This window comes from Schistocerca americana, chromosome 3 (genome assembly GCF_021461395.2).
Source record: "Schistocerca americana isolate TAMUIC-IGC-003095 chromosome 3, iqSchAmer2.1, whole genome shotgun sequence".
Taxonomy (NCBI): domain Eukaryota; kingdom Metazoa; phylum Arthropoda; class Insecta; order Orthoptera; family Acrididae; genus Schistocerca; species Schistocerca americana.
In genome coordinates, this window is record NC_060121.1 from 371,483,053 (window position 1) to 371,508,101 (window position 25,049).

Sequence of the window (25,049 nt, forward strand, 5' to 3'; positions counted from 1 at the left end):
AGGAGTGGCATGATTTTGATCATGACAGTGATTCATTTGTAAACAATTAGAGTGAAATGGTTATGGAAACAGTTCACCCTGAAGAGTTTCAAAAAATTTCTCACAGTGAGAAATTTTGTATTTTAATGCTTCTGTAAATATACTTGAATGAAAACACACTTTTTGTTTTAATGTATAATTCATTATTTCCACACAGAGTTCCGCCGTTCTCTGTGGTGTGCTTGTTGCCCAGACAGTGACAATTTAAATAAGAGCACATAGAGGCACCCTGCAGCTGCATTGCTGAGGGAAAGGGTTAATGGTCATACACAGTGCAAATTTATGGCGTCTTTAGCTTTCTTATGCACGATAACCTGAGGCAGTGATATAAAACTGTGTGTAATCTTCATTACTGTTTTATTCTCTTTCACTTCTCTCTTTCATTTCTGGAAAGAGACTGTTTTCAGAAGTATTTTACAGTGTCACTAACTTAATTGTGCTGTCTCATTTCACAATTATAATTATATTTGTTTCCCAATTGTAGATAATACCAAATCCAAAACAACGTACCTCTCGCTGGATTAGCTCATCAATTCCAGAAAGTGCTTGGGGGACATCTCTTGCACAGTGGTCATCAGCTGCCTATCATGTTAACAATTTGCTGTCACCTGTCCTCTTCAATGAAGCGCTAAAATTTGTTCCTGAAAATGCAATTGTCGTGGAGGTAGCTCCACATTGTCTGCTCCAGGCTATCTTGAAGCGTTCGCTTGCATCGACATGCACAAATGTTGGACTTATGAAAAGGGGCCACAAAGATAATAAGGAATTCCTGTTCTCAAATATTGGAAAGTAAGTTTTGAAATGATTTTTAGTAATTTTATACCAATTTAAACTTTGTAAGTGTAACTGTGCAGTGATGAGCAAAGGAGAACAAGGTGATCATTGATGTGCTCTTTTGTTCCAGGTTGTACAATGCTGGACTTCAGCCAAAATTAGCTCAGTTCTACAACAAAATAAGCTATCCTGTTGCAAGGGGCACTCCAATGATTGCACCATTGATCCAGTGGGATCACTCTTCAGAATGGAGTGTTGCTAGCTTTAGTGGAAAGGCAAGGATACATGTTATTTTTTATTGCCCTGCATTACTTATTTTAATCTTGTTTGTGAAACAGTTCATGTGTTAGCTTGTTTTCAAGCTTTATGTTGTGTCTGTAGGGTGGATCTCGCTCTGGGGAATGCATTATTGAAATTGATCTTAGTAAGGAGCAGGACAGTTTCCTATCGGGACACGCCATTGATGGTAGAGTACTTTTCCCTGCAACTGGCTACCTGGTAAGTGAACAGTCTCTTATATTTTTTACTTAAATTCTACCTTTATATCAGTTTAAAATTTTTTATGTAATTTTTGTTGTAGACTCTTGTATGGAAAACATTCGCCAAACTGCAGGGAACTTCTTTTGAAGACTTGGGTGTTGTGTTTGAAGATGTACAGTTCCATCGAGCCACCATAATGCCAAAAGAAGGTAAGATAATTCTTACAACCCTTCTAATAAGAAGAAAGAAGATATATCATCAACTGCATATATTTTGTGCAACTCTGACAAGGTTATAACCAAACTTATGCACGGAATGTTAATAGTGCATGAAAGTGAACCATAGAATATCCAAACTACAAATTAACTTTTACTGTGGATGAAGAATTTTGCTGTAAAACAAACTTTGATCTCTACAGGTTCTGTAAAATTTTTGGTGAACATTTTTGATGGCTCAGGAAGTTTTGAACTATGTGAAGGAGGAGCTGTGGTTGTGTCTGGGCGAATATATGTGCCAGAGGACCCTGACCATGAGATGCTAAATCTTCCTGCTCCTGCCAAGTTGTCAGAAAACAAAGAAATGCTGCCATTAACAACTTCAGATGTTTACAAAGAACTGAGACTAAGAGGCTACGATTACGGTGGCATCTTCCGTGGAATTGCAGAATCTGATAATAGAGGTAAGCATGACATTTAACAAAATATTTCAGGTACAAAAGGGAGAATTTTGGATACAAACGTAATCATAACAAAGAATTTGTAGCTGAAGTCATCTTGCTCAGTTAAGAGTGCAGTGGAGGTCCGCAATTGCAACTAATATACGGAGTGTGCAAGTACATCCTTAGGGATGCAGTTAGTCTTTCATTAGTATAGTTACAGAAGTGTGTCATGAGGCATAATGCCACAACAGAATAGTATTCTTTTCTCCAAAATGCCATAAAACTACATTTCAGATTACAGCATTGTAGACAGGGTTTGTTTTTTGTGTATTTAAAAAAGTTAATCCACACAATATTGCAAACTTTATCAGTGCTCCCAGGTATCAGCATATGCATGTGGTGTAGCATAAAGTTGTAATTATCACTTCAAAAAATAACTATGTAATTTATTTTTTGTAGCATTCTTGATACACATTGAAATCCCCAGATCACTAGATCACAGCTTGCCTCGGGAGACGCCAAAACAAAGCAGTGCAACCCATCTTCTCTTATCAGCGGGCTACGCAATTTTTTGTGGCTTCTGTAGTGATGTGTTATGGTACTATATGGTGTGGGAGTTGGTGTGTACGAGGACAGTTGACGTGTTCTGTTGAACAAATAAATAAGTTACTTTATATTCTGAGGTGATAGTTCAGTGCTGGCCTTAGATTCAGAGACAGCATTATTAACAGTAAGTAACATAAAATAAACAGCAGCAACACTTATCAGGTTTGTGAGGTTTGGAGGTATAAGAATTGACCTGTGATCCATCATTGGGAATGAATATATAATTTAGTACATGATGGTGACTAATGTTGGCAGCAGCCATCACAACTTACATATGTTGACAGTAAAATATTAATGGTGAGGTTACAGACAACAGACATTTCATGAACGCTACACCTGTGCAATCCAGTTTCCAAAGATTTTCCAAACAAGTCTTCATAAAATTATTAGTATTAAGCATGGTAAAAGTAGGTGCTTCATGAGTGCAAGTTATATTGATTATAAAAAGTATCTAACTCCATGAACAGACTCAGAGCACCACACAATGCCAACTGGCTGTTGTGTCATCCTCTGCCATATGGCATCAATTGGATGAGGTGTGAAGGGGCCTGATGTCAGCACAAAGCTCTGCTGTCAGCTTTCCAAATGTTGAAGCTGCTAATTCTCATACAACTAGCACCCCAGTTGGCATCATTTGAGTGCACTTTATTCCAGTTCTCACCAAGAAAATATTCTGGGTATTTAATCTGGGTCCTCCATATGGCAGCCAGACACACAGACCAATCAGCTACAGAGGTGGGCAATAATAAGGACAATAGAACAGAAAATGAAATAGCAAGGCACTGCATATAATTCCCTGATCCATACCAGTGCTGAAGGTGACGAATTATTTTGCTGTATCATTACTAGCTGTGGCACATGGTGTCTGAAACCATGTTTGTCAGTGGTTTAGAAGCACTCATAAGACGAACCCAAAGTGACATGAAAGCTATGTTTTTGGCTTCATACCTTTCAAGCTATGTCATGTACATTTAGTCCAAGAAATCCATTGTCCCTTCTTAGAAAAAATAAATTGTCTGTAGGAGTACTCACCTTTATGACATCTCTTGAAGCATCTCTGGCATTATTCTACGAAAGGCTTCCTCAGTGCTATTGCACAATTCTTCATTAGTCCTGTACACACATAGAGCCACATATGACTTATTTATTCCTGGTAATGAGTTTATGGTGTGGTAAAGTGTGGGTGTTGTGGGGCTGGATAAGCTGCTTAACCATGTCCAACCTTCAAATTTTTCAGCAAGGAACTCGTGCATTTAAATAGCAAAATATGCTGGAGCTCCATTCTGCTGTAATAACACATAACAGTAATTCCCTTGTATTCAGGCTGAGGTATTAAGCACATTTGTAGCATGTCCAAATAAGAATTTCCTTAAAAACAAATCCTAGCATGTATTGTGACGACATCCTGGCTCATATCATAACAGTAGTAAGATTCCATTCCTGCTCTTGCAACAGTGGCACACTTGTCCTGTAGCGTTTTCTTGTGTCACTACACTGCCTTTCTTTGACGCTGTCTAGAACAAAAGCATGTTTCTCCCATTCAAACAGAGGTGCTTACACTCAAAAGATACTAATTGCTCCTCAACGAGGTAACTCTGTCTGCTTACATCAGCCATGGCTTCACAGCTGGCACATACTATTACTATAATGACTTCTGCTTCAAAGGAGAGATACCAGTAAAATAAAATAACTGTGTATTTTCCCAGTTGTATGAAGTCAAGAGAGGTACTGGGCCTTCTTGGACTATTTCTAGTTGTTTCTGGACATTGTTTTTGTGCATTTTTTCTGCTTCATCATGGTGATTCAGCTTACACTTTCAGGAATATAGCTACTTGAGTTTCCATAATCACTTAAGTGTGAATGCAAGGATGGTTCCTTTGAAAATTCTATTTCTGATTGATTTCTTGCCCCAACATTGTTTATATCTGAGCTTGAGATTAGTCTTTAAGTATAGCATTGTCAGTTGATCAATTAAAACCAACAATTCATTCGTTGTAAAATATTTGTTTCACTGTTAATGTGTAGGACTGAACTAACTATAAATATCTGGATATAATATAATGTAGTATAAAATACTTTATTGTCATCAAGTAATGGTCTATTCATAACCTCCTAAATAATATAGATTGGGATTTGCTTGTTAATCTCCTGTTCCTACCCCCATCTTCTTATAGTCAGATTTCACCCTTATTTGTACCATTTGCAAGAGCATCATTCCTTACTTGCCTACAGAAGTTGTCATAGCACATTGTGAGAAACTTAACAATTAGAAATAGCTCTTTATTGGCATTTATGGTCTATTAGAGGTGTTAAATCTCGCTTTCACAATCCACGTTAAGTAGTAACTGTAGTACGTTACATATACAGGGTTATTACAAATGATTGAAGCGATTTCACAGCTCTACAATAACTTTATTATTTGAGATATTTTCACAATGCTTTGCACACACATACAAAAACTCAAAAAGTTTTTTTAGGCATTCACAAATGTTCGATATGTGCCCCTTTAGTGATTCGGCAGACATCAAGCCGATAATCAAGTTCCTCCCACACTCGGCGCAGCATGTCCCCATCAATGAGTTCGAAAGCATTGTTGATGCGAGCTCACAGTTCTGGCACGTTTCTTGGTAGAGGAAGCTTAAACACTGAATCTTTCACATAACCCCACAGAAAGAAATCGCATGGGGTTAAGTCGGGAGAGCATGGAGGCCCTGACATGAATTGCTGATCATGATCTCCACCACGACCGATCCATTGGTTTTCCAATCTCCTGTTTAAGAAATGCCGAACATCATGATGGAAGTGCGGTGGAGCACCATCCTGTTGAAAGATGAAGTCGGCGCTGTCGGTCTCCAGTTGTAGCATGAGCCAATTTTCCAGCATGTCCAGATACACGTGTCCTGTAACGTTTTTTTTCGCAGAAGAAAAAGGGGCCGTAAACTTTAAACCGTGAGATTGCACGAAACACGTTAACTTTTGGTGAATTGCGAATTTGCTGCACGAATGCGTGAGGATTCTCTACCGCCCAGATTCGCACATTGTGTCTGTTCACTTCACCATTAAGAAAAAATGTTGCTTCATCTCTGAAAACAAGTTTCGCACTGAACGCGTCCTCTTCCATGAGCTGTTGCAACCGCGCCGAAAATTCAAAGCGTTTGACTTTGTCATTGGGTGTCAGGGCTTGAAGCAATTGTAAACGGTAAGGCTTCTGCTTTAGCCTTTTCCGTAAGATTTTCCAAACCGTCGGCTGTGGTAAGTTTAGCTCCCTGCTTGCTTTATTCGTCGACTTCCGCGGGCTACGCGTGAAACTTGCCCACACGCGTTCAACCGTTTCTTCGCTCGCTGCAGGCCGACCGTTGATTTCCCCTTACAGAGGCATCCAGAAGCTTTAAACTGCGCATACAATCGCCGAATGGAGTTAGCAGTTGGTGGATCTCTTTTGAACTTCGTCCTGAAGTGTCGTTGCACTGTTATGACTGACTGATGTGAGTGCATTTCAAGCACTACATACGCTTTCTCGGCTCCTGTCGCCATTTTGTCTCACTGCGCTCTCGAGCGCTCTGTCGGCAGATACCTGAAGTGCGGCTTCAGCCGAACAAATCTTTGAGTCTTTCTACGTATCTGTAGTGTGTCGTGACCATATGTCAATGAATGGAGCTACAGTGAATTTATGAAATCGCTTCAATCATTTGTAATAGCCCTGTATATACACTACAAACTACCCTGGTAATTTAACTTTCCTTAAGTTGTAGAGAATTGAGATTTATCTATATGAATCTGATAGATATACGTACTGAATATCTCGCTTAATAATTTGAAAATTGTACAAATATTCCATTTAAAAACCATTTTTCTTACCTTAACAGGTGTGAATGGAAAGTTGAACTGGGTTAACAATTGGATTAGTTTCATGGACACAATGTTGCAGTTCTCTATTCTGGGACAAAACACTCGAGAACTGTACTTACCAACTCGGCTACAGAGAGCAGTCATCAATCCTAAGAAGCATAAACAAATAGTGGAGAGCTTTAATGAAGGTGATGGTTAGTTGACCGTAATGAATTACGTCATTACTATTTATTTCTGTAATTCTTGTTTGTATTATGAGCGTATGTGTTCCCTTTCATACAATAAGGAGAGCATGGAGTGCTAAAATTATTAATTTATATCACATTATCAGGTTTTGTTAATGTCGTGAAGTTTTCTCACTCATTGTGTTATATCTGCTGTACTTACCTGAACATTTGACTTTTTTTATGTAACACAGGTATCATTTAGAGTTTTTTGGGTAATACTAAGAAAGCAAATTTCTCTTTTATAAGTTTCCTATTCAGTAATGTGAGTCTAATTTGAAGTCATATTAATCTATCAAACTGAGGTTATCGTAGTTAGTTTTACTAATTTTTATATTCAAAATCAGTGTACTGTGAATATGACTTCTTCACTCTACACTCAATATATATCTGTTCTATGCAGGAATTCCTGTTCATATGTACCGCAATATTAACATCCTGAAGTCTGGTGGAATTGAGTTAAGAGGTCTGAAAGCCAGTTTAGCACCAAGGCGACAGCAAACTCAGGCTCCTCCTAAGCTTGAGCAGTATACTTTTGTACCATATGCAAATGTAAGCAAAAAGGAGGTAAGTGACAGCCTTTAGGCCACTACTGATACATTTAATATAAAATCATCTCGTGAGACTGATAACAAGTTTTCTTTTTTCCTCAGTATTTCGTTGCAACACTGTTCGATTACAGTCACTATAGATTATAAATAGTAAATCATTGTGCTATATGTCTGTAGCCTACAGAATTATGTTCATAATTATTTGAGAAAGTTGTGTAATTGATGATTCAATTGCAGGTCACAATAGAAGATGGTGCAAGAGTAAGACAACAAGCACTCACAGTGTGCTTGCAGATCGCTCTGGAGAACTCAGGTGGAGCATTGAAAATGAAAGTTGCTGAAGTGGCAGATGACAGGCAACCAGAGACTCTTCTTGCACCTGTGATAATTGACACATTAGAATCTGAACCAATCCTTACTGTAAGTTTGACTTTTATCTACTATTGTTTCTTCCTTCATTTTGTAACTTTTCATTTGGGTTGTTTCCACTACAGTGTTAGTACATGTTTTGTTTACCAGGTTGACATGACTGTGGCATCTGCAAATCCTGATTTGTTTGCTAGTACAGTTGAACCACTAGGTGTGAAAATGGTTACCAAAAATATAAGCTCTGAACCAGTGGATCAAAATTGCCACATTGTCGTGGGAACAGGAATACTGCAGCGACCTGCTGGTGTACTGGACAACATGGTTGCATCACTAAAAGAAGGTGGTTTCATATTGCTGGAGGAAAGCCGATCAGTTGTTGAAAGCTGTAGGTTACCAGATGACTGGGAACTTGTTGCCAGACAGGATACAGGCTTACATTCGTTTGTTCTCCTGCGTAAGGTGAGTGATGCTGAAAATTGGACTTGGTTAGCATATGTTGTATCTATTACCTGTGTACAGCATTGTTTTTTATACATGTGAGGCTTATGGGAGGGTACAATACATCAGTTTCCAATATTATAATATAGAAAACAGTAAATTTCAGTATTTATGGTACGCAGTGCTTTCCTTTCTCTTTTTTCAAGTTGTTTGTTAAATGTTAGTGCCCCAGCCAACTTCAGTCTAAAATATGAAATTGTATACTCGTGAAAAATTGTAACTTGTGGTGCATATTACAGCACACAAACTGAATTTCTTTACTGTGTTGCTCATAGTGTCCAAGTAATAATACATCATCATGCATTAGCAAAAGTGCGGAAAGAATGAAGAAAAAATGTTTGTTTTAATCTTTCTAGTGGTAGAAGTAAACTTCTTATAAATGGTGTGGTAAAATAACAGGGAAAATCTAAAATTATACCAAATTTGCAGTACATTTTATGTTCCTTGTTGTAAAAAAAAAAAAAAAAGTGTGTGAACTGTAACTTTTGTGATTAGACATTCTTAACTTTTCAGCCCGTGGTCTCAGATTACGCAGTTCAGATTCAAGTTACAGAGAAAAATTTTGATTGGGTGGAACCTCTGAAATCTGCAATGAAACAAAGTGAGACTGAAGGTACTAAAATACTTGTTGTCTGCTGTGGAGAAAATCAATGTGGAATAGTTGGGATGATAAATTGCATCAAACAGGAGCCTGGTGGTAACAATGTTCGGTATGTGTCAGTAAATCATTGCACCTCTTTGGCAAGTTTTACTCTGTAGATAATGAAAGAATTTTTGATGACACTGTATTTTGTAAGATTACAAACATTAAGTTCTCATAGGAACCTCACAGAACCCTAAAATTTTCTTCTCATATTTTAGAAACAATCTGGTATTACTCTTCATAACTGTCATACTTTTACACATGTAAACCAAACAAGAAGTGATTTTATTATTCAGCATCAAAGAAATACTGGGTCATAGATAGAAGAATAGTTGTTATGATTTTAATATTTATTTATGGATAATAACTTGCAGGTGTGTTTTTGTGCAAGATGAAAAGGCACCAGCATTTTCAAAAAGTCATGAATTCTATGCAGCACAATTGAGAAAGAATCTGGTGTTGAATGTCCTCAAGAATGGTATTTGGGGTAGTTACAGACATATGCATCTTGATTCTGTTCTCAAGGACTCTGCCACTGCTCTGCAAGTTGAGCATGCTTACATCAATGCACTAACAAGAGGAGATCTTGCTAGTCTGCGGTGGATTGAAGGACCACTTACATATTACAGGTAAGCCACATTAGAAGTATTGAATAATATTTCATTTGAATTGTTTATCGCTCTTCAGTTCTGAAATTTCCGTGCACCAGATGCATGAAGGAATTACCATGATTTTCTACCTTATCACAAATATGAATTATGAAATAACGAAACAGTTTTGTTTTTAAGAGACCCATTTTTGTTTTGTGAATATATTTTTAAATTTACAACAATATGGAAACAAGATATTGCTACTCACCACTTAGAGAAGGTGTTGAGTTACAAGCTGGCACAGTGATAAAGATTGCCAAATATTCAAGTTTTTGGACATTGAGGCCCAGGTGCAACGAGACATTGGCTCTTTGTGTTACTTCAGAACAAGGAATTTTCCAAAAGCTTAAAATATTCTGGCAGTCTTTATCATTGTGCCTGTCTGCAACTCAAAATTCATGTGTTGTGAGTAGCAACCTATCCTTTCCATATTGTTATTCCATCCTGGATTCCCATTGTTTTATTTTCAAATTTATTTAGAACAATCACATTATTTTGCCCATAATTAATTGTTTACTGGCAACAGTTGTGTTTACTTAAACATTTATAAGCCTATGCTTTTTTTTTTTTTTCATTTCTAGGCCAGAAAGGTTCCCAGGCAAGGAGCTGTGTCATGTATATTACGCACCTTTGAATTTCCGTGACGTTATGTTGGCAACAGGGAAACTCCCTCCTGATGCTCTGCCTGGTGATCTTGCAGGACAGGTAACTTTAATATGTGCTACCTTCTTCAATTCATTGTATCAAATGTCCATACTTCACTTCGTTGTCACTACCTTCTCTCGCACAGGACTGCATTCTTGGACTGGAATTCTCTGGTCGGAATTCTGCTGGCAAGAGAGTGATGGGAATGGTTGCAGCCAGGGGACTGGCTACAACTGTGCTGGCGGATCCTGGTTTCTTGTGGGAAGTACCTGATAAGTGGTCCCTGGAGGAAGCGGCCACTGTTCCTGTCGTCTATGCCACGGTTAGTGGAGTTTTTGACAAGGATTCATTTTTTCATGTTATTTAACTTCTTTATGATAACCTTTACTTTTTCAGCCCAGTGTTTACAACACACCATTTACAGGGTGATCTTCAGGAAGCAGACATTTTTAGATTGGCCTGATCCCCACTGTCAGCAGTAGGAGATGACAGTATATACATCAGTCACTTTGTGACTTTAATCAAATAGATGATGTTAACCTTTGATTTGGGATAAATACAAGCTTTACTTTTTTTCTTAACAATGAACATCTTATTGTTCATTTGAAACCCATCAGTTTCCTGTAGGTCACCCTATAAAAACAGTGTTTCACATCAATTTTTTAAATAAATTATTATTGTTATTCTGTTCCTTTCAAAAATACCTTGTTTTCAACCATATATGTGAAAATATTTAATGTGGAATAAATATGAGATTGGATTGTTGGTGTTTACAGAGCTATTATGCCCTTGTGGTAAGAGGTCAGATGCGTCCTGGTGATTCAGTGCTGATTCATGCTGGTACCGGAGGAGTTGGCCAAGCAGCTATTGCTATTGCACTGCATATGGATTGCACTGTTTTCACTACTGTAGGTAGTGCAGAAAAGAGAGCTTTCCTCAAACAGCGTTTCCCTCAGGTTAGTATTTTAAAAACTTTTTCCCCGGTTCGATATAAAAATTAGTGGGTTTCAAAACAAAAAGCATTCTCGAGCTGATAAGAGAATTATTACTCACAAATTAAAGAAACTGGAATTTTACACCCTTCAAAGTAGATATGTATATAATACAGAATACTTAACGAATATGTGGAATTTGGAATGATGTTATGTGTATGCTGTACCAATTTGTTGGCATCTATGTTAATGAAGTAATAAAAGTAAGTTATTGTATGAGAGTGCATTATTACCACTATTTCAAATTTGAAATTCTTTTATACTTTGCAGCTGACAGACAAGAATATTGCAAATTCTCGAGACACAAGTTTTGAACAGCATGTTCTTAAGGAGACTGATGGTAGAGGTGTTGATTTGGTCCTAAACTCTCTTGCTGAAGAGAAGCTCCAAGCATCTGTTCGTTGCCTAGCTAAAGATGGAAGATTCCTTGAAATTGGGAAGTATGATCTCTCAAACAACAATCCTCTAGGTATGCACTATGAAATGTGTATAATGGGTTTCATTCTAAATACCTATGTTGCACTATTTAAAAGACTGGACCATTTTCAGGAATGGCATTTTTCCTGAAGAACACAACATTCCATGGGATCCTCCTAGATGCTCTTTTTGAATCTGATAGTGTAGCAAAGAAAGAAGTTTTTAGGCTAGTCACTGAGGGTATTAAGTCTGGTGCTGTGAGGCCTCTTCCTGCCACTGTGTACTCTGAAAACCAAGTGGAGCAAGCATTCAGGTATCAACAGTTGTTAATTATTATGGAAATAAGAATGATGTACAGATGCTGTCTGTCACTCTCACCTTCTCAACTGTGTTAGGCAACATACTAATTTCTTATGTTCTATAGATTTATTGGCTCTGGAAAACATATTGGAAAAGTTGTTTTAAAAATCAGAAATGAAGAAGCAGAAAAGCATGTCAAACCTATTACAAAGTTGGTGCCTGCCATTCCCCGCACATACATGAATCCTGAGAAAGTATACATTCTGGCTGGTAAGTAAATGTACTACAGAGTATTTCATTACAGAAATATTTGTTTATCCATTTTGCTATTATAAGGATTGTGTTCCTATGTAAGAAAAGTTCAGTTAATTGTACTATTAGAAGAAAAGTAGAGGTAGTACCAATTCTAATGCAATGTGTAGCCTCATAAAAATGCAATTTATTGGCTAAATTTTTTAATAAGATTGTTGATTGATAAAATGAGAACCTGCCATTCTTTTTAAAAAAATATTGAGTCTTGATAGATATTACTTCACCGTGTCTGCTCATCCCTATGAGCTGATTAAACTAGGTGCAGTATGTCTGCACAGTATAGGAAAATGTATATAAAATAGGTGTCACTAGAATATATGATAAATACAAATATAAATCAGGTCAGTGTAATTAGTTTTTAATCATGAGGCAACACAGTGGGTACAGAAATGTGTGTGACATTGGAATCTAATGTACGAAAATTACTGAGACTTAGTTGAATGGTCGCCAAGGAATTCATACAGTTGTACTGCCTATGCATCAACAGAAATAACTGAGGAGCTGCCAATCATTTAATCTCTGAAAAGCAAGTGCTGTCATTTACAACGTGAGAAACCATTTGTAGTCTATCTGAAATCTACATCTACATCCATACTCTTCAACAACTGTGAGGTGCATGCCAGAAGGTATGTCTCCTTGTACCAATTATTAGGTTTTCTTCCTGTTCCATTCACATACGGAGTGCGGGAAGAATGGTTGTTTGTATGTATGCCTGTGTGCGTACAGTAATTATTCTAATCTTTTCTTCAGGATCCCTATATGAGTGATACTTAGGGGGTTGTAGTATTTCCCTAGAGTAAAAAAGCCAGTTCTTGAAACTTTGTTAATAGATTTTTTGGGATAGTTCTATGTCTATCTCAAGAGTCTTCCAGTTCAGGTCCTTCAGTATCCCTGTGACAGTCTCCCACAGATCAAACAAATCTGTGACAATTCAGGTTGCTCTTCTCTATATGTTCAGTATCCCCTGTTAGTCCTATCTGGTATGTGTCCCTCACACTTTGGCAATATTCTAGAACCCGTCACCGAGTGATTTGTAAGCAGTGTTCTTTGTAGACTGATTGCACTTCCCCAGTATTCTACCAATAAACCGAAGTCTACCAACTGCTTTATCCGCGACTGAACCTACTTGATCATTCAATTTCATAGACCTATAAAGTGTTATACCCAGGTATTTTTATGAGTAGGCTTATTCCAAAAGTTACTCATTGGTATTATAGTCATAGGACACTTCTTTCTTTTTATTTTGTGAAGTGCACAGTTTTACATTTCTGAACTTAGGAGCTCGTTGCCAATCTCTGCACCATGTTGAAATTTCATCAAGATCTGAATCTATATTTATGCAGCTTCTTTCAGATAGTACTTCGTAGTAGATAAAGGCATCATTTGCAAAAAGCCTGATTTTATTATTAAATTATCTGCAAGGTCATTAATATCCGACATGAACAGCAAGGGACGCAACACACTTCCCCCGCACACACTCTGGGGCCCACTCCATCCAAGATAACATGCTATGTCCTGCCTACCAAAAAGTCCTCAATCCAGTCACAAATTTCACTTGATGCCCCATATGATTGTACTTTTAACAATAAGTACGAGTGTGACACTGAGTCAAATCCATTTTGAAAATCAAGAAATGCTGCATCTACCTGGTTACCTTGACTCAAAGCTTTCAGTATGTCAAGTGAGAAACGTGTGAGTTGGGTTTCACAGCATCAATGTTTCCGAAATCCATGTTGGTTGGCATTGAGGGGGTTGTTCTGTTAAAGATACCTCATTATGTTGGAGATCAGAATATGTTCTAATATTCTACAACAAATTGACATCAAGGATATTGGTCAGTAGTTTTGTGGATCACTTCTACTACTCTTCTTGTAGATGGGTGTGACCTGTGCTTTTTTCCAAGAACTGGGCATCGTTTTTTGTTTGAGGGATCTTCAATGGATTATAGTTAGAAGAGGGGCTAACTCGCCTGCAAATTTAGTATAGAATCTAATAGGGATTCCATAGGGGTCTGGAGCCTTTGCTTTTTTTTAAAAAAGAGAGAGAGAGAGGGGCTGTTTCTCAACACCACTGAAATTAATATTTTTCATTCTTCTTTTCAGTGGTATGAGGATTGAATTTGGGCAGGTCTCCTGGAGTTTCCTTTGTAAAGGAACATTTGAAAATTTGCTTTGCTACCCTCGACTTCAGTTCCTGTCTCTTTCGCCAGGGATTGGACACTAACTTCGGTGCCACCAACAGCCTTTACATATGACCAAAATTTCTTTGCATTCTGTGAAAAACCGCTTGACAATATTCTGCTACAGTAGTCACTGAAGACATCATGCATTGCTCTCTTGACAGCCAAATGTGTGAGGGAGAATGAATGTAATAGAATATGCAGTGAAAGATTTTAGAGTTGACAGTGTTATTAGATGAAGATAACTTAATAAAACGTAGGTGTTAACCATCAAGCATAAATCTTTGGAGAGACTACTGCATGAATATTTTAATACATAATTTGCTGTCTAAAAAGTTGGTAAGGTAGCTATGTTTTATTGTTGTTGTTTGAACCAGATTGATAGTCACTACCACTCACTACATAAACCTTTTGAGAAATAATTTCCATACAGTGAAATGGAGGAAGAGTTCTTCTAGTTAGGGTCACCTAAGTCCTAAATTGCATTTCACTGCAGAAGTATTCTTCGATTGCTTCAGCTGCTTTCCTTCAGGATGAGTGGATTTGCAGTTCAAAGAATTTGGAAAGTAGAAGAGTTAGTCAGTTATTTCAGCACTTTCTGTTGTAATGGTTTGGTGTTGTTGTTAGTCATGATAGAAGTCATGTAGAATGTCTTGTTATTTTTTTATACGTTTTTGTGACGACAGTGAATCTAAATCTGGATTGCCAGATGGGGATGTGAATCGCAGTCCTCCCAAATTTTAGTCCAGTGTCTTAGCCCTGTGCCATATTGCATAGCTGAGAGTGCAGAGTCCTTCATTTTGTATTTCTTGATAAATCTGATGTTGGCTCTTTCAGTAAATCTCTATGTTAAACTTACATTGTTTTATTGCCAAAAAAGCAACTTAGAAGGTCTGTTAGTTGTCTTCTGTGTATATAGACTTCAGAGTAAGGATATAAATGACTTTTTATTTTTCTACAGGTGGTCTGGGAGGATTTGGACTGGAGCTTACAAATTGGCTGATCAGTCGTGGTGCTACTAATATAGTCCTGACCTCACGCAGTGGCATTCGCACAGGGTACCAGTCACTGTGCATTAGACGCTGGAGGGAAGCTGGTATTGTTGTGCATATATCAACAGCAGATTTCAGCAAAGAGGAAGGTGCTGAACAGCTCATGAAGGAAGCCACAAAACTTGGCCCCGTTGGAGGAATCTTCAATCTTGCAGCAGTAAGTATTAAGAGGTGGTTTTCAAAGAAGTCATAAAAATTGTTTTAGGTGTTTTTGAACAGCAGTGTTCTGATTTTTAAAATAAAGTATTACTGTGTATCTTTCAGTTTATATTTCCTTCTTGATACAAATTGGTATTTAGTAATTAATCTGAAATAAAACCAAAAGTAATAGTAAACAATACCTTGGACTGCAGAACATAATCTCTATTGTAAGTGATGCTATGCTCATATGATTTTAACTCATAGTAATACCAGTATATGTTCAACAGGGGAGGAGGGGCCGTACCTTCTAACTGTCCTCACAAAAGAAAAAAATACATAGTTTGTTAACTGTTGTTGCTTTTGTTAACAACATACTTTTTAAAGAGGTACTGATGTGTAAATAGGGTCCAGAAACTTGAAATATTGAATAAGTCATTCTTTATGAAAAGTCAATCTAATACTACTTAAATTTTTTAATTAAATTTAAATGAAAGAAAAAATTTAAAACTATTACAGAATCTGGTAGAGTTCAATAGAAACATGTTTTTTAAAAATTATAAAATATGTTATACATGACTAGATTAAAATGTTTACAAAAGGCTTGTATGAGAAGCTTAGTGAAGTCGACTGTGGTGGTTTGGGAGGGGGGGTGGGGGGGTGGGAGGGGGGATGAAAGAGGAGGCTGCCTGATAGAATTCTGCACAGAGCATAATTTAACCATCACAAACCCTCAATATAACAATCGTGAATGAAAGCTGTATATGTGGAAGAGGTATGGAAGCACATGAAGGTTTCAGACAGATCACATAAAGGTAAGACAGATTTTTGGTACCAGATTCTAAATTTGGAAGGCATTTCCAGGATGAGATGTGTATTCTGACCATAATTTATTGGTTGTGAGCTTAACATTAAAACTATATAATTTTCAAAAGGTAGGAAATTAAGGAGGTGGGACCTGGATAATTTGAAAGAACCAAAGGTTCTTGGGACTTTCAGAGGGAGCATTAGGCAATGATTGACTGAAACAGGGGAAAGGAATACAGTAGAAGGGAAATGGGCAGCTTTAAGAAATGGAATAGTGAAGGCAAAAGATGATCAGTTAAGTAAAAAAAGATAAGGCCTACTAAAAATCACTGGATATCGTAGGAGATATTGAATTTTATTGGTGAAAGGAGAAAATGTAAAAATGCAGCATATGAAGTTGGCAAAGAGGAATATAAATGTCTAAAAACTGAGACTGACAGGAAGTGCAATAGGGTTAAGCAGGAGTGGCTAGAGGACAAGTGTAACTGTATAGATGCATTTTTAACAAGGGGAAAGATATATAACACCTACAGGAAAATTAAAGAGGTCTTTGGAGAAAAGAGAAACAGGTGTATGAATATCCAGAGCTCAGATGGAAAACCAGAATCAAGCAAAGAAAGGAAAGCTGAAAGGTAGAATGAATATATAGAGAAGCAATAGAAGAGAAATGAACTTGAAGGCAATATTACAGAAAGGGAAGAGGAAGTACATGATGGTGAGATGGGAGATATGATACTGCAAGAAGAATCTGGCAGAGCACTGAAAGGTCTAAGGAAACAAGGCTCTTGGAGTAGATGACATTCCATCAGAATTGCTGATGTCCTTGGGAGAGCCAGCCATGACAAAACTATTCCACTTAGTGTGCAAGATGTATGAGACAGGAGAAATACCCTCAGACTTCAGGAAGAATGTAATAATTCAGATCCCTAAGAAAGCAGGTGCTAACAGATGTAAATATTACCCACCTATCAGTTTAATAAGTCGTGGTTGCAAAACATTGACACAAATAATTACAGAAGAACACAAAAATTGGTACATTCTGATCTGGGGAAGATAATTTTGGGTTCTAGAGAAATGCTGAAACACATGAGACAATACTGATCCTACCATTCATCTTAGCAGTTTGATTAAGGAAAGGAAACCTGCATTTATTGCATTTGTAGATTCGCAGAAAGCTTTTGACAATGTTGACTGGAATACACTCTTAAAATTTCTGAATGTGCCAGGGACCAAAATATTATATACAACTTGTACAGAATCAAAGTCAGTGGTTACAAGAGACAAAGGGCATGGAAGGGAAGCAGTGGTTTAGAAGGGGTAAGGCACGGGGGTAGCCCATCCACAATGTTATTCAGTCTGTACACTGAGCAAGTTGTGAAGGAAACCAAGAAGAAATTTGGAAAGGGAATTAAAGTTCAGGGAGAAGAAATAAGAAAATTGCAGTTTGCCAACAACATTGTAAGTCTGTCAGAGAGAGCAAAGGACTTTGAAGAGCAGAGAGCAAAGGACTTTGAAGAGAAGTTAAATGGAATGGACAGCATCTTGAAAGGAAGATATAAAATGAACACCAACAAAAGCAAAAGGACAATGGAATGTAGGTGAATTAAATCAGGTTATGCGTAGGGAGTTACATTAGGAAATGTGACACTCAAAGTAGTAGATGAGTTTTGCTATTTGGCCAAAGTAGAAAGGGCGCAAAATCTAGAATGGTAATTGGAAGAAAAGTGTTTCTGAAAAAGAGAAATTAGCTATCATCGAATATAAACTTAAGTGAGGAAATCTTTTCTCAAAGTATTTGCATTTACTTTAGCCCTGTATGGAAGTGGAACATGGATGACGGAGTTTAGACAAGAGAATAGAAGCTTTTGACATGTGGTATAACAGAAGAATGCCAAAGATTGGGTGGCTAGACCGTAAAGCTAATGAGGAGACACTGGATAGAATTGGGGTAGAAAACAAAATTGTGGCGTAACATGACTAGAAGAAGGGATTGGTTGACAGGACATATTCTGAGAGATCAAGGAATTGTCAGTTTGGTATTGGAACAATATTGGAGAGGGTTTGGGGAGGTTAAAATTGCAGAGGGAGACCAAAAGAGTAGTATTGTAAGCATATTCAAATGGTTGTGGATTGCAGTAATTTGGAGATCAAGATGCTTCCACAGGATAGTGTAGTGTGGGGAGCCACATCAAACTAGTCTTGTGACAGAAAACTAAAACGTCAACAAACAGGTATAATGTAAAAGTATAACACACACACACACACACACACACACACACACACACGTAGTATTGCTATGGTTAAATAATACAAAATTATGCATTAAGTAGGAGTCTTTTGTAAGCAGATAATAGTTAAGAAACCTTACTTGAAATCATTAACAGACATTTAGATAAAACTACGCTTTTTTTCCCCCCAAGGTCCTTAGAGATGCATTCATGGAAAACCAATCCGCAGAAAATTTTGAAGCAGTGTGTATGCCAAAAGTAACTGGAACTAAGAACCTAGACAAAGTTTCACGGCAACTATGCCCAGAGCTTGATTATTTTGTGACATTTTCAAGTGTATCTTGTGGACGAGGCAATGCTGGTCAAGCTAATTATGGTTTGGCCAACTCAGCAATGGAGAGGCTTTGTGAAACTCGTCAGGCTGCAGGACTGCCTGGTTTGGCCATACAGTGGGGTGCAATTGGAGATGTGGGTCTAATATTGGAGACAATGGGTGATAACGACACTGTTGTTGGTGGAACTCTGCCACAACGTATGTCATCTTGTCTGGCAACCATGGATACCTTCTTGCAACAGCCATACCCAGTTCTGGCATCAATGGTATTGGCAGAGAAGAAAGGACGTTCAACAGATGCAGGATCAACTGTCGCACTTTTGGATGCTGTTGCCAACATTTTGGGTGAGTTGGGATATCATAGTGTGTGGTCTGAAAGCAGAAATTTTGTGTGTGTGTGTGTGTGTGTGTGTGTGTGTGTGTGTGTGTGTGTGTGTGTGTGTGTGTGCGTGCGCGCTTTAAAGATATTTTGATAAAAATATACTTATTTTCTGTCACACACTTTTTAACTAATACCTTTTTTATTTTACTGAAGTTCATTAAATAATATACAAATACGTAAATACGAAATGACATGCATTATTGTCTCTAGTTGAGCGTCAATATATTACTTTCAGAAACAATTAAGTTAACCTGTTTTTTGTTTTTTCTTTTTCAGGCATCAAAGATGTAACTACAGTAAGTGCACAGACATCACTAGCAGATCTTGGAATGGATTCTTTGATGGGTGCAGAGATTAAACAAACATTAGAACGAAATTACGACTTAGTATTAAGTGCACAAGATATTCGAAACCTTACATTCCAAAGACTCTCTGAATTGAGTAATTCCGGTGTACAAGGCAGTGTTTCCGATGCAAATGGGGCAGCACCTGTAGATTCGGCACAGGTATGTTCTGTAAATTCAGGCATTCTTACATGATAAGGCAGATGGGTAGGTTTTCTATAATCTATTACTTTTTTTGGCGGTCATCTCTTTCAGTGCATTCTAAGTGTAGTACTTATTATTAACACTGATGATGTACACCTGACAGATGGAGTCATAAAATCACTCTTTCACAATTTATAGAGGATGAAGGTAAAACTAAATTCTAGGAAAGAATAAGAGTTGAGAGAGAGAATAATAATTGCAGAGAGCAAAAAGGCTGTGTTTTGTTTACTTTCCATTGCATGCTCTCTGACCTTCATACCCCCATTCTCTTTGCAACCTTTGCTGATAGGTCCTTGCACATTTGTCTTCCTCAGTAATGACATACACACACAGGTAGGTGGAAGGAAGTCAAGAACCTTGGATTCTCTATCTAACTTTAGTTCTGACCAACTAGACATTTTGCTGTTACTTATTTTCTGACACTTTCACATTGCCTCTTTTGATTTTCACACAAGCCTCTTTAATTGTCCTTTCCAACGATGTTCTCGCAAACATTGCGGTCAAATATCATCTGAGTCGTATTAAACTGAGGCAACAAGTTAACAGTAGAAATTGAAACTTTCAGAGAATCCCACTACCTTTGTTGTAGCTTGTCTGTCATCATCAGGAGCATCTTTGTCTACCTGTATCTTCAAAGAAAGAACAGTCATTCCTGCTATGTATCAATTATCCTAAATAGCCACCAGTTGGCAGGCCTGCAAGTGAGGTGTCTGTGTAATATTCTCAACAAAAGTCGTATTATTGCAGTTCAAAACTAAATACCTCAAATTGGAAAAAGCGAGTTTAACATTGACATATACTTTTGACTTTTGGACAATTTTAAGTAAATGGCTTATTATCATTTCATGACAGCCAGTTTTAGCTGGACATCCACAAGTAATTAAATTACTCTAGTGCGTTAAACATTACTTGTCACTCACTAATGTAGCTGTAGACAGATGCCACATTGAACTGAATCTGAAATGTTTGTCATGTCTCCAAAATTATCATCCATGTTACATAATACTTTGGTAACAAATAATGATTTTTCCTTATTGGGACATTTATATTTTACTATTTCTTTATGTAAATTTTAGTTTTTGTTTTGATATTTGGTATAGTAAATCTAGTTACTGTATTGCATGTCAGTTATAGTTTACATTTATAAAAATATTATGAAAGTTATAGAATTGCTACTCACCATATAGAGTAAATGTTGTGTCGCAGACAGGCACAACAAAAATACTGCTACACATTTGAGCTTTCGGCTAGAAGGCCATGTTCTAAAGTAGAAAACACACACATTCACATAAGCACAATTCGCACACATGACCACTGTCTCTGGCCGCTGGTGTCAGTCTGCATACAGGAACTGCACCTGATGAGAGAAGCAATCTGTGTGTAGCGGGTTGAGATCGGGGTGGGGAGGGGGAGGGTGAGTGCTGCTTGTTGGAGCATGGAGGGTTGTCGTGGGGACAGGGTAGGTGTACTAGGTGCTGTCTGGTGGTTTGAAGGGGGGGGGGGGGGGCAGGAAAGGAGAGAAATGGAGGGGGAAAAGACTAATGGGTACATTGGTGGAATAGAAGGCAGTGTGGGGCTGGAGTGCAAGCAGGGCCTGCCCCCACTCTACACTACACAGCCTTTTATTTCACCAATGCACACCCAGTATATCCCCCTTCTCTCTTTTCTGAGCCCGTTTTCCCTAACCTACCCCATACCTCCCGACTCCTCCTAGCAGCCCTGTCTCTCCCCCCCACCCCCCCCCCACCCCCCACCCCCCCAAAAAAAATCACTGCATGCTCCCACAAGCAGCTTTATACACCCACCCTCATCCCTACTGATCTCATTCCTGCCCCCTCCTTACACCCCCCCCCCACCCCCCCACCCCACCCCCATCCCCGCCCACCCAACACCATAACAACAACAACCACCACCACCCACAGATTGATTCTCCGATCACGTGCAGTTCCCGTACGCAGTCTTGCCTCAGTGGCCAGAGACAATGGTCATGCGTGTGCTTTTTCTACTTTAGAAGAAATCCTTTTAGCCAAAAGCTCAAATGGGTGGCAGTCTTTTGTTGTGCCTGTCTGCGACTCTCAATCTCCTCTACATGGTGAGTAGCAATCTATCCTTTTCATAATATTGTTGTTATTCTATCATGGATTTTCCATCATTTGATATTTTACATTTATGGTTTCTCCACAGGTACAGTTCGAAAATCTAGAGGAATTAATGCCAAAGGATGTTCTGGTTCAGATGCCTTCCAAAGGAACACATGGCAAGAAAAATGCTATATTTATTGTTCATCCAATAGAAGGAGTTGTGACTGCACTTCGTGAACTAGCATCCGAGGTTTCACAACCTGTCTGGGGCCTCCAGTGCACTTCAGAAGCACCATTGGACTCAATCCATGAACTGGCCAAATTTTACTTAGAGGTATGACAAGTTAAATGTTTCCAGTGGTTTACTGATTTTAATTTTCTTATGTTAGTCAACACTTTTTTTGTGGTCTGAAAGATACATTGGTATATTAATTTCAGCATTTTCCTTTTTCTCTTCTTGTTTATGTAGCATGTGAAGAAAATTCAGTCAAAGGGTCCATACACAATTTGTGGGTATTCTTTTGGTGCGTGTGTTGCATTTGAGATGGCACTTCAGCTGGAAAATGCTGGCGAAGCAGTGTCGCTATTCCTTCTTGATGGATCACCATCGTATGTGGCAGCACATACTGGCAATTACCGCGCACGCAAATCACTCGATCGAAAGGGAGAGGAATGTGATGCACTTACGTACTTCGTCCAACTTTTTGCTGATGTTGACTTCCAGAAGGTAGGTGGAGAATTTCACAGTAACAAGAATTACAATAATTTCATAGTATGTTATAAAAATAGTCTGTAGTATACATTATGAGAGAAATAGTGTTCTTTTGTCCTAAAAGCAGTCTTCATTTGGCTGTTTCTCAATATTATGATCTTATTGAATCATTGCATGGTAATTAAACAAAAAAGACAGAGGTATAGTAACAGTGACAATATAGAAAAGTTGTGCCATGTTGAGCTATGGGAACTAAGCTATCTTTATGCAGAAGTGGGAGAGAGAAAGGGAGATATGAAAGGAAAAGGAAGTGACTGAATGCTATAACAGATGGTAGACAACAAATGAACTAACTAATCAGTGACCAAGATCACTAGACATACATATAGCACATATGGAAGAAATGAGCTTGAAAGTGAAATTGTAACATTTCAGTTTTGCACTAGAAGGTAACTGTACGAATGCTGTTTAAGAATGGTCATTAACTTTAAGCATTTGAGATGCAATTGGTAACTAGCACATACAATTTATTACAATTTGTGAAACATTGGAAAAATGTGAAAGCGATTTGTGTAGATGTTAAGAACGTAAGAAGAAAATGTTTTGTTGCAGACAAGACAGGAGCTAATGGCACTGCCCACATGGGAGGCAAGACTGCAAAGGAGCACAGAGTTCCTCGCAGGTAATGTTAGGTATCCAGCAGAACAGCTTGCAAAGGCTGCAGAATCATTTTATCATAAACTGATGGCAGCTGATAAATATCAGCCCTCAGCTCAATATGCAGGAAGTGTCACATTGGTACGTGCGAAGGACAATTATGTATCGCTAGGCGACGACTACGGCTTGTCAAAGGTATGCTGCACTTCTGTTTTGTTCTAAAGAGCATGTCTCTGTTACTCCATGTCTGTCAGTTGTGGTACTGTTTCTTTTTTTAATTGTGAAATATTTTCAGGTGTGTAAGAAACCAGTGAAGATCCATTCGCTTAAAGGAAATCACCGAGAAATCTTGTTTGGAGATTCAGCGAAGAAAGTTGCTGACATTTTATGTTCAAGTGCGTTACAGTAGACAGTTTGATAGGAAAGTACGGTGTTTTCCTGTAAATGACTAACTTTTGTCTAAGAATATGAATAAATACCAAGTTGGTAAATATTCATATGTAAGGCAGTGGTACATGTATCACAAAGTGATACAGAAACTTCATTCTTCGTGATCTGAAGGATGATGTACTACATTTGCCATCCATTTTAGAACACTTGTAGTCAGAAAAGATATTTCTGATCATTCTTCTTGTGCTTACACTGGATACTTCCACCACAAGAAATGAATATTCACAAGTGCTCTCTAATAGGATTTAAAATCTGTTTATTCTGTAGGTCCGTTGTATAGCTTGTTTGTGATAATTGCTGTGTTCAAAAATGTTGTGTATTGCCTTATTTATTTTTGTAATGTGGATCATATTTTTCATTTAAGAGAAGATTGTGGAAATTAAGTGTGAATATAATCTATTTAATAATAATTTAACTACAAAGAACTTTCATTTTATAATAGCTGACTTGCCCTTAAGTCTTTCATATTTACATGTCATTCATTTAAACAGTGTTCTGCGCATAGAACATAAAAAGTAAATTGTATGTTTGCACAATATTCAAATTTTGATAAACCACTGCACAAGTACTTCACCTGTTCTTGCATTTCTCGTAGTGAACAGATATCTGTATATAAAATTGATGTGATTTTTTTTTTCCACTAAAGAATAAAATATTGCCAAGAACTATGAGAGATAAGAATTTGTAGTTCATTTTTAAATTTAATCATATGTAGACTGCATAGAGCAGCCTAAAAATTAGCTTGCATCTTCATATTTCTGAAATGTGATAATCCTATATTTGTACAGTATATTTCTTTGTAAGAGTAGTAAATGTGTAAAGTTCCTTTTGTGTGTATACACTGAAAACAGATAATTTATTATGTGTTGTAAATAAAATGTTGTCTATTAGACCTTACTTCCCCCATTCAGTTGACCCAGAACTGATTGAGTTTCTCCCACGCTGCATTTGAAGAGATTGTATAAAAGATTATTTGTTCTTTTTTATGTGATTTAATGTTTGTATGACTGTTGGTGTACAAATAATCTTAGTTAAATAAAATAGAACAGTATCAGTATTCCATATTTTATACCTTCCCAAAGTCTCAGTGAATTTTGATGGAATTAATATGAGCAGGTGTAGTGGTTGAGAACTTAATGTTTCTTATTTGTTGATATGAAGAGTCCTATGCTATACCTTGACCAACTTGCAGTAGGAAAGCTCTGATAGAATATAAATACTTAAGGAATAATGGAGGACACCACTTACTAAAAAGCAGAAGCGTTCAGTCACTGACAAGCACACACAAAAAGGAAAGAAAACTTAGCCTACTATCTTTCAGAGTAACACTTTCTCGGGCTATAGTAGGTATACACGCAGAAAACACATCCCCATATAGACTTGCATATGCCCAATGCTAGTGCTGCAGTTCAGCAGGTGGATTAGGTTGGGTTGGGGGTTGTCGGGTAATGTGGCTGAAAGAGAGAGAGAGAGA

The 25,049-nt window shown here is 37.7% G+C and overlaps 1 protein-coding gene across 1 annotated transcript in view; it reads left to right on the plus strand.

Moving 5' to 3' along the window:
* Positions 1-24,632, plus strand: part of LOC124605266 (fatty acid synthase) — a 94,025-nt gene extending 69,393 nt beyond the window's left edge. The window contains exons 13-36 of the mRNA XM_047136829.1: positions 524-828; positions 944-1,088; positions 1,195-1,311; positions 1,394-1,502; positions 1,712-1,972; positions 6,424-6,600; positions 7,034-7,197; positions 7,419-7,601; positions 7,701-8,009; positions 8,562-8,758; positions 9,066-9,320; positions 9,923-10,046; positions 10,132-10,308; positions 10,763-10,942; positions 11,249-11,447; positions 11,528-11,708; positions 11,820-11,965; positions 15,148-15,395; positions 18,604-19,090; positions 19,404-19,633; positions 21,860-22,090; positions 22,226-22,483; positions 23,081-23,320; positions 23,421-24,632. Coding sequence (XP_046992785.1) covers positions 524-828; positions 944-1,088; positions 1,195-1,311; positions 1,394-1,502; positions 1,712-1,972; positions 6,424-6,600; positions 7,034-7,197; positions 7,419-7,601; positions 7,701-8,009; positions 8,562-8,758; positions 9,066-9,320; positions 9,923-10,046; positions 10,132-10,308; positions 10,763-10,942; positions 11,249-11,447; positions 11,528-11,708; positions 11,820-11,965; positions 15,148-15,395; positions 18,604-19,090; positions 19,404-19,633; positions 21,860-22,090; positions 22,226-22,483; positions 23,081-23,320; positions 23,421-23,534 — 5,037 coding nt within the window. The 3' untranslated portion in view covers positions 23,535-24,632. The remainder of the gene's footprint in view (positions 1-523; positions 829-943; positions 1,089-1,194; positions 1,312-1,393; positions 1,503-1,711; positions 1,973-6,423; positions 6,601-7,033; positions 7,198-7,418; positions 7,602-7,700; positions 8,010-8,561; positions 8,759-9,065; positions 9,321-9,922; positions 10,047-10,131; positions 10,309-10,762; positions 10,943-11,248; positions 11,448-11,527; positions 11,709-11,819; positions 11,966-15,147; positions 15,396-18,603; positions 19,091-19,403; positions 19,634-21,859; positions 22,091-22,225; positions 22,484-23,080; positions 23,321-23,420) is intronic.
* Positions 24,633-25,049: the final 417 nt, after the last annotated feature.